The sequence below is a fragment of the Podarcis pityusensis genome, assembly GCF_964106645.2.
Source record: "Podarcis pityusensis genome assembly, chromosome: 16".
Taxonomy (NCBI): Eukaryota; Metazoa; Chordata; class Lepidosauria; order Squamata; family Lacertidae; genus Podarcis; species Podarcis pityusensis.
Genome location: NC_138041.1, coordinates 38,281,393 through 38,296,134, shown reverse-complemented (window position 1 = coordinate 38,296,134; position 14,742 = coordinate 38,281,393). Strand labels below are relative to the sequence as shown.

Below are 14,742 nucleotides of genomic sequence, written 5' to 3'. Positions count from 1 at the left end.
GTATGTATTAAACTCATCCCTGTGGTCGCTGATGAAAGTTGTGGGTTTCCTCTGAAACCTGTTGCTCTCCATGGCAAGGTATTTTCTGAACATCTCCACTGTTTCGCTTTTCTCATTAAGAAAATACACAGCACAGTATCTTGAGAAATCAAATAGTAAGATTAGAATATATTTCTTTTCTTTAGGGAGGGAACCAGTGGCATAGCATTGGGGGGCAGCGGGGCTGTGGCCCTGGGTGCACAATTTTGAGGGGGGGGGGCGAACCAGGTGCCCCCACGCAGGCGCTGGCTTCTGTGTGGATACCCCTCCTGCCCAGGAATGACCTGCTGGGCCCCATCCCCAATTCCCTATCCTTCCCTTCCTGCTGCGGGGGCCCCCGGGCCCCAGTCCCAGCCTGGCCTCGCTGCCATGTCCCCGGCTCCCTCACTGAATGGAGGGAGGCAGGCAAGGGGTGACCCCAGCGTAGGCTGGCGCTTCTCTCCCTGGGTGTTGGGGGAGATTTGCCCATGAAGGGCCGCATCAACCAACCGGCCTCCCCCCTGTGCAGGTGGGCAGGCAGTGCAGTGTGGCCCCGCTTGGCAGGGGGTTGCTCCGGTGGTGACTGTGGCAAGGGCTAGGCTGGCCCAGCAGGTGCAGGCACCTCCAGCATGTGTGCACCCCAGGCTCCAGCAAACCACATTATGCTGCTGGAGGGCACTCCCTGGATCCCATACAACACTGTAGACTACATCAAGCACTCTGGTGCTTTTCTGTACATGGAGGAAAAGAATGCTTAACACTTTCTTCAGTGATGCAGCTTAGAAACTTTATTGTGGCTGGTGAACTTTGGGCTACCTTCACCCCTCTTGCAAGCTCCTTGTGTTACAATTCCACAATGGCTTTGATCTCTCTGTTGCCAGATCTTCTGTGCCAAAGTTCTGGATCTGCTTCATGCTTCTGGCATGAATGTGCCCCATTTGCAGTCTGGGGTTCTGAAAGATTAGTCTCATATACACCATCAATCAAACATGTTTCAGCATATAATTTACCATCTCTGGTCACCTGGCATTTTACATTTTCAAACTGTACAGAGAAAGCTATTCTGTCCAAAATGGACACAATAATCATGTTGCAATTCAACTGTAAGACATACAGAACCGGTTCCACAGGAGACACTCAGTGAAAACTAAACCTGAATAAAGAAATGGCAGCAGCAGAAAAATCTAGCAGTGTCCATCATTCTGGACAATATTTAGATACTCAGATGGTTCACACTAAGAGAGGTGAAACAGCTGCTCAAATGCTTGAAAAGTTGCAAAAGGCATTTGGATTCACAAGCAAGTGCTGTCACTGTGCCTGGGTGAGAGATTTATTTAGATTAAAGTTTGAATCCAAAAAGGACTGTAGCAGTCAAGAGATAGACTTCCTATCCATTATTGAAAAGCTAGAACATACTTAATACAAACTGGATGATACATTCCATAATTCCCCTAACTAAAAATCTGGCTTCTAAGCACCTTTTCCATTGGTTGAAATTGTTTTCAGTAAGCTTAGGTAAATTGGGGCTTTCCTCTGCAATGGAATCCTTGCTATCCATCTTAAAATAAAAAATGCCAAAAGTCCTAAAAAGAAATATTTTTCAAAAAGAAAACTAGAAAAAATTGGGAAACCTTCACAAAACCCCAAAATAAAATAAATAGCCTTTCCCCTACTTGCTGGGTTGCATAGGAAGGGTTTTTCTCTGGTGCTGTGAGGCTAAGAAAAAAATCTCTCTTTTGCAGTTTAAAACTCAAGCCTCAAAATCCATTCAAAAGCTGAAAAACTATTTAATATATCTGGAAATTATTCCTAAACTGGGCCCATAACCTTATGATGGAATTAGTAAGAGGATATATTAATTATATTCAATCCTGTACAGACCCATGTATGGTTTGTTTCACTCTTCAAGGGGGTAGAGGGTGGTGATCTGCTTCACACAGCTGAACAGTAAAAGTTTAATACCTTTTCCCTGTGCTTCATTTATCTGCCCAAGGATGGGACTTAATACACTGTTACTGGGGCACGTCTGCTCCAGCTGCTGCAAGTAACAGTATCACTAAGGTTTTATGCACCATTTGCTAAAAGTGGGACTTGCTTCAGAATAAACATGTATAGGATCAAACTGTTAGTAATCTTTTAACATTAAAGGGTGCAGGTTAAGTGGAATCCAATCCATGAAAGATTATTTCACATTTATAGCCCTGAGAGGCTCTCAAGAGTGGTTTCTAAGAGATTCTCAAAATAAAATTGCCCTCAACTATAGTACACTAACAGAAATTACACTGTCGAAATGGATCCAATATTATTCAGGCAGCATTTTCAACAGCTCTCACCAACCCCAGTTAACAGCCCATGGTGGAAGAAGCCTTCAGGCTTCTCCAGGCAACCTATTCATTGAGTGTCCATCATGATTTGCTTGCACAAAGCTTATGCAGAGGTTAGATTAGATCAGGTCTTTATTCCGCATGAATTCTGATTTGTCTGTGAAGAGGATATGAACATTAATCCTACAACTCTAATTTTCTTGCAGGGTGTTACGTCTTCCCGTTAGTGCAATTTCTAATTTAGATTAAAGCAGCAATTGGAGGGTGAATGTAACTATCATAATGTGCAATTGCAAGTCTGTACATATACCAGGACAGGCTGTTTGCTGTTGGATAATTTACTATTTCAGTGTTGTTAGTGTAATCTGAATAATAAATGAATATATAATATATTGCATTGCAGGGGGTTGGGCTAGATGACCCTCGTGGTCCCTTCCAAGTCTGCGATTCTGTAATATAAACAAGAGGCTGGAAGGCCCTCGCTGGCGCCCTCCCTTGGCCGGACAATCTAGCAAGCCGCGAGGAATGTCCTCCCTCGGCCCCCGTCGCTTCGCCCATAAGCCGCGCCGAGCACGCGGATTGGCCTCGCGGGGCCGCCGTCCGCTTTCCTTTCCCCTCCTCCCCGCCCAATCAAGGCGCGCCTCGCAGCCAGGCGCCGCCCCGTCGCTCCCTCGAGGGCCGCCATCCCCCCCCCGCCCCCCGCAGGCCGTACGTGGCATCGGGCCGCGTCTCCGACCTATGAGCGAGAGCCCCGTGCGCCGGAAGGGGCGGGGCGTGGGCCGGAAGCTGCCCCTCCGCCGAAGCCCATTTGCTCTGCGGGCTTGGCAGGCGCCGGAGCGCAGCGCGCGAGCCCCTTGGCCCTCTTCCCCCTCCCCGCGCCTGGCCTCGCTCGCTTCCAGCCTCCCCTCGACGCCGCCGCCGCCGCCATGTCGCCGGTGCGGGCGGTGCTGGCGCTGCTGGCCGCGCTCTCGGCCCCGGCGGCCGGCTACTTCGTCAGCATCGACGCGCACGCCGAGGAGTGTTTCCTGGAGCGGGTCCCGTCCGGCACCAAGATGGGCCTCATCTTCGAAGTGGCCGAGGGAGGCTTCCTCGACATCGACGTGGAGGCGAGTTTGGGGGGGGGGGTCGTGCAGGGCGCGCCGAAGAGGAGCCTGTGGCGCCCCCCCCGGGGGGGGCTGGGCTCGGTTTGTGCCGGGGCTTAGCCTCGCTGGCATTCTCTCCCGCCCCGCACGCATTAGCACGAGGGGGTTACGCTAGAGGAGGCGCAAGCGCCACATAATACTCGTTCCGCATTCGTAATTACCCGGCAGCACCAGCACTTGGGAACTCCCTGCCTATCGAGATCAAGCAGGCAACCTCACTGTACTCTTTTGGGCGCCTGCTAAGATCATTTCTGTTTAGGCAACATTTAGGGATTATGAAAATGGTAGTGTGAAGGGATTGCAGTGGGGTACAGGTTCCTCTTGCCTGCTGTCAGAAGAGGACCTGTACAGGGAGGTAAGTTGCAGTCGGCTGCCCTGGGCGGTGTGAGCCATGAGAAGGTGAAGAAGAGGGCTTGTGAAAGCCCCCTTCGTGGGGGTTGGAAGGCCCTGGCCTTGGCTTGTGTCAGGGTTTACTCTTGCTGGCGTACATAGGGAGCAGCTGCCCCTAAATGATGCTCTCCACATGATCTGTACTATAGCTCCCTGTCTTCCCAAACATTGGCTGTGCTGGCTGAGGCTGACAGGAGTTTTAGTTCGAAACGTCTAGAGGTCAACAGGTTGGGGAAAGTTGATAGAGAGTATATTTATGTGTCCTTTAATCACGTGCAGACTGCACAGTGAATTCCTCTCACCAGAAGAGTGTTGATGGCTTTGGAGCAGAGGATTGTCAGTCCTTGAATATGTAAAGTGAATATGTAAAGTGCAGCATATGCTAAAAGAGAAGGCCTGCAGGTTCAGGCCAAAGGGGGCACCAACCCACCACCACCGCCTCATCTCAAACCCCCCCCCCCAATCAACAGGGTATTTTTGGAAAGCCCAGCAGAAAGAGCACCCAGAGAGAGAGAGAGAATCAGAATTGTAGAGTTGGAAGAGACCCTTAGGGTCATCTAGTTCAACCCCCAAGGGGTGTGCACAGCTAGGAAAGGACTGTTTTAGATCAGAGGGTATAAGCCTGAGATAGCCTTGAGCCTTAAGTGTGCCTGTTTCTGTGTATCTTTTCTCTCTCACACTCCAGGGTTAAAACATCAAATGTGGAGGTTGGCTCTGTTGAATGGTGGGAGGGGGTAGTGGACAGCTTGGAAAGGGAGGGCCTGGGTGTCTTTCTCTTAATGTTATTGTTTTGTTTATTATACTCTTGAAGTGCTTTTCCAACTTAGAATTGGACACAGAAAATGTAAAAGGCTGAAAATCCAGAGTTGAATCCCTGTAGTCATAGAGGCTTGATGGAAATCAGCAAAATGCCTTGCTGTATTTGGAATGGGAGGGGTTTTCAGCTAGAGGGAGAGACTGAGGAAGAACAATGGAGGATTTTAGAGTACTGTGTGAATGAAGTTAAGAACGGACCTCCGGAACGAATTAAGTTCTTAACCCAAGGTACCACTGTACTATACAGTGGTACCTGGATTAAGTACTTAATTCGTTCCGGAGGTCTGTTCTTAACCTGAAACTGTTCTTAACCTGAAGCATGATTTCTCCTTTTCATCCTGAAGCAAAGTTCTTAACCCGAGGTACTATTTCTGGGTTAGTGGAGTCTGTAACCTGAAGCGTATGTAACCCAAGGTACCACTGTATTCCATCAGGTTAAATTACACAATGCCCCCCGACTTTTGTTCGTGCTGGTGTAGTTGCAGAAAGCAGCTCAGACAGGCACACTGGCCCTCAGATGCCTTGTTTTTGAAACCCTCCCCATCATTCTAAACACAGTTTGCTCCCCCCCCTTGCATTCTTAAAAAAATTCCACATTGGTGGAGAAATATGTGCACTGATAAACTCGTGTAGCTGTGTGAATCAGTAGAATGGACAAGGTTGCTGCAGTTGGGGTTTTCATGTTTGCAAGCTTCCCTATCTTTTAGTTTAGTTTAGTTTAAAGGAAATTAGCACAGTAGTGAGTAGGTTGGGCTAAAGGTTTAATTCCTGTTGTGTTTGCTGGGAGGTGTTTTTTTAATAAAAAGATTTATTGTTTTCATTTATAAAACAAAAATGAACCCTCACCCCCCTGCTGCCCCGAGTACAGTTTATGATAAGCAAAACAATAGAGGAGGGAGTGTGCGTATTTTAATGTGGAGGAACATTTTAAAATGGCATCACTCACCCACAGCCAGAAGTGGCATAGTTTGTTCTCCCTCCTTTTTCTTCTGCTACATGAGTAGATAAGATCTGTTGCTCATGTGGTGAAGCAAGCTCAGAGTCGGAGGATAGAGGGAACATGATGCAATGCCTTGGGTAAGAAAGGCCTGGAGAGAAATGCTTCTCTGGTGCCTACTGCAGGGTGCTTCATCAAGCACAGGTAAGATCCTTGTGTTCAGTGCTACAGGTTGCACAACAACTGCACATGAGATGTAGAGCAAATAAATAAAAATTAAACATTGGTTGGAAGTTAAAATTGATGTCAGCTGAGGCAGCAACAAATGCTCGATTTCCCCTTGTGGTTTGTCACTTCATTTGTACGATATGTCAGCCAATTACTCCCCAAGGCTTATGTAATTTATTGATGGGAATGATGCATAAGGTGGTAAAAAGTAAAGATTTTCCTTCTTGTTTCCAGATAATGGGGCCTGATAACAAAGTCATCTACAAAGGAGACAGAGAGTCCAATGGGAAATACACCTTTGCTGCTCACATGGATGGAACATACAAGTTTTGCTTCAGCAACAAAATGTCCACCATGACTCCAAAGATAGTGATGTTCACTATTGACATTGGTGAAGCTCCAAAGGGGCAAGATATGGAGACAGAAGGTGAGGGCGAATCCCGGAAACAAAATGGCACCTTTCACCCATGTTCTTCTCCTATATGTTATTGTCCTTCCCCTGTGTCTCTGTTTTCCAGATATTGTTCTATGGGCTTCAGAATTCCAAACACATTCTCTCCTGGATTTAAATGCTTCATAAAATAACTTATTAGCTCTTTTTGCTATGTGATGGACATGGATCAAGGAAATATAAGGGATATTTAATTAAATGATCTCTTTCTGCCCCATCAATTTGAAAAAGAAATACGGGTAATCTTGTGGCTTGAAGTCCCTAAAAGGGGATGTCTTAGAATTGTACATAATTTTTCAGCTTTCTGCAGAGCAGCGCTCTAAAGACTGGTTGGTGCCAGAACATTTGAGTCAGGTAGCTAGTAGTTTTTCTCCCACCTCTCACTGTGGTTTTTTTATACCTCTGTCCCTGTGACATTTGCAGCCTTACCCTCATCCCTCATTTCGCCCATCATGTGTTTTGATGTATTTACCTTTGCTTACTAGACTTGCTCAGCATCTTCCTGTATATTTGTTCATTTCTCATGCTTTTTTTTAGGTGGTGGAGATAACTGGGATGGTATGTGCAATGCTTTTAAGAAGCTTGCCAGTTCTCCTGCCTCGCTTCTCATAATTTGCTACATAATCTGCTAATGCCTTTTGGGGCTACTCTTTGTGTGACTTCCTGCTAATATGCAATGATTACCACAACGGTATTGCACTCAGGTCTGAGTGTGAACAGTTCCTGCCACTTTGAAGTTCTTCAACCATTAAGATCCAATTTGCTACTGTAGGCTTTATTCTCCTTCCTATCCCCATTCCCTATCTGAACAGCAGTCTTCTCTAATACCAAATCTGGAACTGCTTTTAAAACTGGTTTCTCATTCAGTTGTGGAGGATTCTGTTTGAGAAATGCAAGTATAAACACTCAGACCAAGTTGCATGGTTTGGATCATGACCGTGGTTCTCAGCTGTGAGGTAGGCTGGCCTAAGGAGGTGTGGCTAATTGTCAGGAAAGGTGCACACTCCTATACTTTTTCTCTCTTCTGCCCTCACATCCTGTTATTTTGTATGTCTCTTGAGGAGGCCATTGACCCTTCACCCCAGCTTTAAAAATTAATGGTTTCCTCCTTGTCCTTCATGCCATTACTGGCCTTCTGCTGTCAGTGTTGAGGACAAAAACTGCAAGGATGGATATTGGCTGGGCCTCTCATCGTCGTAAGTATCCATCACCCAGATCAAGCCGGATGTTGGACTAAATGACCTAAAGACCCCTTCCAGTTTTCGGGTCCTTTTGTTCTGTCCCAGCTATTACTACCAGTATCCTGAGTATCCACACACAAAACTCTTGACAGATTGAAATCATTTTGAGAGGGAGATCGTTGTCTGAAGACCACCACTTAACACGCATGTGTGGGTGTTGGCATGTTTAAAAGTGTGCATAAGAGTGGTCTTACTAATAGGGCACCCATATTGCATTACTTGTGTGATTTGCCTTGGACCTGAAGGTCTTGATGTAAAGTTTGAGGATTTCCTTTGTATTTCCCATTGTTCTTCTCTCACTTTATACCAGTTTATCTCTCTAGAAAGAATTCTGCCTTTTTGTGCTAACTAAACACCATGAAGGCAAAGTAATTCATGCCAGTATTTCTCAAAGTGGGTCAACTAAGCTGCTGGGTGTGAGAAGAGTGTGTTTCTGTGTGAGTGAGAGGGAGGGAAGGTCTCTCTGTAAAAGTTTTTCACTCCCTAACAGAGATTCTGTTTGAATGGGATTCTACAAAACTACAAAGTCACCAGGTACTGTATTTCTGTTCAGGGTTGTTGGCTTGCTCATTGAAATCTCTGCACCTGTCCTATTCTCAATCCCAGCATTAAGCTTCTGTGAAATACCGTAGTTTTGTAAGTTTGCTTTCCAGGCATAGTTTGCATGAGACCCCCACCTTGCTGAAGCTAAGGAGATCTGGGTCTGGTCAGTGGCAGGATGGGAGGTTGCTTGGGAACCCCATATGTGAGTTGCCTTGACTTCTCTTGTTGGAAAAAGAGCAGGATATAAATGTAGTAGGTTTCAAGTAGAACTGCTTTTCATTCCCTTGTCATACTTTATCAGGCAATGTCTGCTTGGCAAATGGTTCTTTCAGTGATCAAATAAATGCTTAGGTCCTTGAATCGAGATGCCTCTTCTCCAGTTTGCCAGGAGGGGTGGTGGTCACATAACGTTGCCTCAACTCCCTGGCCATAAAGGGACCCAGCCGTAGATGAAGGGAATTGCTTTAAGGCTGAGATTAGGTGAGAGGAGGCCACAACGGGTCCCAAGCAGCTGTCAGGGATCAGAGATAACAGGTGCCGCTGGAGCAGTGGTGATACAGCAGAGCCGCTCTTCAAAGGGACGTGCTGCTGAGCAAGAACCCTTTCTGCATATTTTTTTGGGGGGTACAGGGGGTTACTGGGAATAGACTCCCTATGCTCGCGCGCGCACCCCCCCCCCCCCCAGGTTTTGAATCAGCACACAGAAATATAGAAGACCAGCTTTCTGATAAGTTCTCTGGAGTAGAAGAGAGTAGACTACAAATATGTTTTGAATTTATATGCTGCTAAGAGCATTGCATCAAATGAAAAACACATGACTTAAATAAAACCCGTTAGTAAAACAAAAATCATGACCCTAAAAACACAGCAATTAAAAGGGCAATCCTAACCATGTCTATTCAGAAGTAAGTCCTATTGAATTTAATGGGTCTTCTTATACCTAGGATTGCAGCCTGACAGCCAGTTCAGTAGAATAGTGGAAGGGGACTTTTACCCCCTCCAAGCCCCAGAGAATAAGAGATTAGGAAGAAAAGACTAAGCAGTAAATCCCACAGAAATCTGGAGTGGAGTCCCTAAGATGGTTGGATGGCACCTTGTACGCCTCTTTATGGCAGCTCCTGCAGCCAAGCTGGCGCCAAACATCTTGTTCTGCTTTCCTTTGGACCACATCAGCAAGGCCGAGAAAGGGTCTTGTAATCTGGGCAGCCCAGGTCCTCCATGTATACCACGCTGGCTTCTGCCCTGGAGAAGTCACTTCAGTGCTGCTAACGCAGCAGTTTGCCTTCACCCCCGAAGGTGCACTCCATTGTCTCTTGAGAGAGAGAGAGAGACAGATGCCAACCACAGAATATGTTAGTGCAGTCATATGTGACTTATGGAACAGAACTCTGTATGTATAACAAAGTTATTTACCTTGGTTATTTAAAGCATCTTAATTGTAATGCTATGAAAGCAGTACTTGTTCATCTAACTTGCCCGAGATAACTGGATGTTGGAATGAATACCCAGGTAAAGGGAATTTTTGTGCCTGGTTAAAAAACATCAACCCTTCCCCAAGATGTGCAGTTGTTGGCTGTGAAGACTTCAGCCTTATATGCCACTGTTGCTGGGTTTTGCTGCTTACATCACAAATCTGATGTCTTGTGATCCATCTGCAGCTCATCAGAACAAGCTAGAAGAGATGATTAATGAATTAGCGGTGGCCATGACCGCTGTCAAGCATGAACAGGAATACATGGAAGTCCGTGAAAGGATACACCGAGCAAGTAAGTGGTTTTGGTTGGCATGTGCAGGTTTCCTGCATTGCCATCCAGCAAAGCCTTCCATTCCTTGTGGCATGGGAATTTAGTGGGCTAGTGGAAGGGTAGCAGATTGCTGCCTCTCCTTTGTCAGTCTGCACTTGGTAGAAAGCTGCTTTCTAGAAAATTATCCAAGGGGCTTTAGCAGCCTGTGCTTCTATGCATGACCTGAAGGAGGCGGCTTCCCCTCCACATCCACAATAGAACTGCAGGCTATAAGAGTTACTATCATCATCATCAAACCTTTTATTGGCATCACATCCAAACATCCAAAGCAAATCAATACAGAATTACCACTTCCCCAGTGGCACAAAACATTTGCTAAAAGAAAGGAGGCAGAGCAGTCTATCGTCACATCTCTAGGTCTCCAGGGAGATCAGGTGTCTGCAGTGTATTTCGACGACAAAAAACCAAATAGATATTTAGCCACTAACTTGGTGAGCTCCTGATCATTCCCCAGTAATAGAAAATGTATGACCTCCAACTCTGGTTTCCATTTGGGGATGCAGAGTTGATCTAGAAATTGCTGATGGAGATCAGCATATAGTTTACAATTAAGAACCATATATGTAAGGGTTTCCACCAGGTGGTCTTCACATGGGCAAGTTCTTTCTCCTTCCACCCTGCCTGAGAATCTTCCCCAAATAAGAGCTACTAGCTTCCTATCTACACAGCTGATTTATATGGTGCATCAAACTGCTTCATGCTCATTATCACTTAATAAGCCCCAACTTGAATACATTTGGGAAGGCCAAGAAAGTGACTTGTCTCCCTGCTCCCCGCTCCCCACCACAAAAATCAGAAATCGGGAGAATCAAAACTGTATTTAAAGGAACACTAAAGACTTGAGTTCTTTGGCAGACTTTTAACAACTCCTGCAATGTGGCAGAGACTTTGGATACTTTGGAGGATTTTAATGTGGAGAAATTATCATACGCAGTTGGACTTAGATATACTAAGGACCCACAGAGAGGAGGAGGGAAGTCCTAAAATTCAGAAGAATCTTGTTTAATTTATTAATATTAATGTGTTAAGTTTGAGATTTATTTTGTAAAACTAATAAAAATCATTTTTAAAAGTTCATGGCAGAGAGACATTTAAATCAATTAAATTTATTAATTGTACCTTAGTAGTCTCTTAGACCTCTTGCCACTAACTTTCTTCATTCTGCTTCTTAAATGCTGGCATGTTTTTAGAAAAGAGAAAACTTGAAACCTTTTTTGAGAATCCTGTAAAACAAATTGCATAAAACATGGTTGTACTCCCAGGGCACATTTGGGTGTTATTACTTCCTTTGCATTATTTCCCCCTGTTTTGCATCACTTAACACTGTTTTTCCAGTGTAAGGGCGAGTATCATTCTCAAAGCAGCACTGTAGAAAATGACAACGTATTTACCAAGAACTCTGCACTCAAAATAAAGTAGCCAGCCATATTGGAGAAGGAGCTGGCACCTGATGTTGCAACACTAATCAATAGAAGCAAAGACCCATAATTTTCATGATTTAATATGTGTTTATTAGCATCTTGTAGAAAGGCAAGGAAGTTTGGGCCACTCCTATCTCTTGGAATGTTCCATGGCCTGGGTGCCCAGAAGGCCTAACCTTCTGTACCTGCCCGCTGTACCTCAGCTGGCAGGTTGGAAACACAGAACAAGGTTTCAGCTGATGATCCGCTCATGCAGGGTGGGTTTGTATGGGAGGAGGTGATGCTTTGTTTCCCTAGGCTTCCAGTGTGTTTACCTTCTTTTCATTCCTGTATATTAATCAAGTGTGTTTTCTCCTCCTTTTTTTCACTAGTTAACGACAACACAAATAGCAGAGTGGTCCTCTGGTCATTCTTTGAAGCTCTTGTACTAGTTGCCATGACACTGGGACAAATCTACTATCTGAAGAGGTTTTTTGAAGTCCGGAGAGTTGTTTAATCAAACTTTCCCCCCTTGGCCTCTCTCTCCAATGATCCCAGATTCTCCATTCACTTCTACAAAACAACTTGGTCACAAAATTCACTGAGTTTTCTTTATCCCTATGTTCTGAACTATAAAACTTGTGTTTTCAGTTTTCTTCTTAGCTTAATTTTATATATCTATGTATCTATAGATACCCTCTCTAGGGAAACATGAGCTGAGAGTTGTACATTGAAATTGGTAAACTTTGTTTCTCACAAGCCAAAGTGAGTTCAACGAAATTGCAAAAGTTTGTTTTTAAACCAGCGCTATTGATCAAGTGAAAATTTTCCTTGATTGTTTTCTGTCTCCCTTTTTTTTGGTAATAGAATACAGTTTTTGTGTAAGGGAAATGGCACAAGGTCCTAAAACACCTTTTAAATGCCTTTGGGGGAGACACTTTTTAATTTGATCAGAGGATTTCCTCTCCGCTTTACCCAGGAGTGGAATTGTGGCATGCGGACAAGCCTGGCAGTACTGTCAAGAAAGCATGCCAAGAAAGAAATGGGCATGTTGGTGTTCAAACATACTGAAACCAGCGGATTGCTCTACTAGGGGGTCCTTAGGTGGCTTTTGTAAGTCTCCTGTACTCCTTCTGTAATCACACTGGTTTGGTCCTGAGGTTCTTAATTAAAGATATGAAAATACAACACAGTTCTTGCCAGTTAACCATGTGTTCTTGTGTGCAAATTTATGAACAGGCAGCCATTTAGGGGGGGACTTAGCTACATCTTTTCCTTTTTTGCTTACAATCCAAAGCTGCTCCTGTGTTTGGCACTCTTGTAGAACTAGTATTCAGGATGTTGGTTCCTGATGCCAAAGGGTTTTAACAGTGGTGATGGGCGGGCTGGGAGGCGGTGGAAGGGAGGTTATTACCGTGCTACACATCCGATACATGAAAGAAGAAGCAGCTATGCTGCTGTGTGGTCACACCACCACTAGGATTGCAACCACCTTTCCTATAATGAAGACTCCTGTGCCTTTTATGTAGCGGGGAGAAATGAAACGGGTGCTGTTTCCCTGCTGCAAGTGCATCTTCCCAAGAGGATTTTTGCGCATTTAATAGCAGCACATAGAAATTTAGCAGATGCAGCTCCTGTTACTGCAGCTCCATGATAAAGTGTACCTGTTGAGGTTTTCCTTTTTTGCACTGCTGTTAAAGGAACAGGAGCCTCACTCAGGAAAGGAGTTGGCACTCCCAGTTAGGCTGTATTGAAATAATTGTGTTCATTTTCCTCTCTTTTAACACACATCAACTTCAGTTTTTGTACCAGCTATTTTTCTTCTTGCTGTCTGGATGATGGGTTTAAAAATCACCACGTCTGTCTCTGGGAGCGGGGTGCTGATCCAAGATTATGTTGTGGCTGATGTATATTGAACTGATGTATATTGGTTGTAATTTTGGGGGTGGGTGGGGTTGGGTTCTTTTCAAGAGTGGGGGAAGCATTCTATCGGTAATGCATAAGAGTTTTGTACCAAATTTAATTTAATTAAAATTTGTTACAAGTTTTCATGGTTCAAGTAAATCTTTTCAGCCTCAGCTAGACACTTAGCAGCTGTCCTTCAAAGGGGTGGCTCCCCCCCCCCCAGTGCAGCTGTTGTATGCCAACCCTTGTGTGAGACAAGTTGCATTCTAATGAGAAGATGTACATTTAAAAGTTCTTGATATATGGCCAGATTCGATAAATAAAACACCTTCTTTAAAAAAACAAACCTACAGCCTGATGCTTGCTTTGCGTCTTTAAGGAGCAATTCTACTCTTTATTTCTTTGTTTTACTGTTTGTTAGCAGCTGCATGTTAAGAGCTTTGTGGGATTATGATAAAAAGCTTACCCAATAACTTCTCCTTTAAAGTATTTCCATTCCCAGAGAATTTAACCTAATCTGATGCTTTTTAAGTCTCCCGCTGCAATTTTTATTTATGAGAGAATTTAATCCGTTTTCCATTACTTTCTATGGGAAAGCATGCCTTGGTTTAAGACCACTTTGGTTTAAGACTGGACTCCAGAACGGATTAACCAAGGTACCACAGTAAGGCATTATTTAATGGTACTAAGAGCCATTATAAAATTGGTGAATTAATTGAAAGGTAAAAAATTGCTTAGAAACCTAAAGAGTAGCTTCCTATTTAAAAGGTCAGTCTATTGACGCTTATATAGTGGGACCTTGGTTTAAGAACAGCTTTGTTTATGAACAACTTGGACTAAGAACGCTGCAAACCCGGAAGTAGGTGTTTTGGTTTGTGAACTTTGCCTTGCATGCAGAACATGTTTCGCTTCCTGTTGTGTGTTCCATTTGTAAATTGAGTCCCCTGCTGCTATGGGAAAGCACTTCTTGGTTTAAGAACGCTTTGGTTTAAGAACGGACTTCCGGAACGGATTAAGTTCGAAAACCAAGGTACAACTGTATATTGAAATAAGTGTGTTGAATCAAACGTCTTAACAAAACATCCTTAAACAATGAAAAGGCAACACTCATTTCATTTCCTACACCCTTTATTTTACACTTGGCCAGGACAATAGGGGGTACTCAACTTGGCTGGGAAACAGGAACTTGTATATATTTCCCTTTGTTTTACTTAATGTAAGGTGTAAGGTGGAGGTCAAGAGAGGGACAGGGACAAACCTGATACTCAGGTTTCCACCAGAAAAACCTCCCAGTTTGTGACACAAATGAGAAGAAGAGAAAGGGATGCTACTTACAGCCTCCTCATGTCGTCCACAGAAAGATCCCCCCCTCCTATCTGCTACGATCAATCCATTTGTTTCTAAGGTGCTTGGTGGCTCTCTTTTTCTGTTTGCTGCGGGGGGCTTAAGGATATCACTACCCTTCCTTCTGCATTCTGTGAATTAAGCAGGGGCATGGATTTGCAAGCATTTGTAACTTCTGCCACATAATTTTCAGGTGGA

At 44.5% G+C, this 14,742-nt stretch overlaps 1 protein-coding gene across 2 annotated transcripts; it reads left to right on the top strand.

Annotated features, from left to right (window-relative positions):
- Positions 1-3,186: 3,186 nt before the first annotated feature.
- TMED2 (transmembrane p24 trafficking protein 2) lies at positions 3,187-13,546 on the top strand. Of its 2 annotated transcripts, XM_080985524.1 has the most exons (5): positions 3,187-3,448; positions 6,090-6,282; positions 6,844-6,864; positions 9,749-9,856; positions 11,688-13,546. In XM_080985524.1, exons 1-5 carry the CDS (start codon positions 3,269-3,271, stop codon positions 11,810-11,812), a joined length of 627 nt encoding a protein of 208 aa, XP_080841650.1. In that variant the 5' UTR covers positions 3,187-3,268; the 3' UTR covers positions 11,813-13,546. The 2 variants fall into 2 exon arrangements, with proteins under 2 accessions (XP_080841650.1, XP_080841651.1); XM_080985525.1 differs by lacking the exon at positions 6,844-6,864 and having other exon boundaries at positions 3,219-3,448.
- The last annotated feature ends 1,196 nt before the right edge of the window (positions 13,547-14,742 follow it).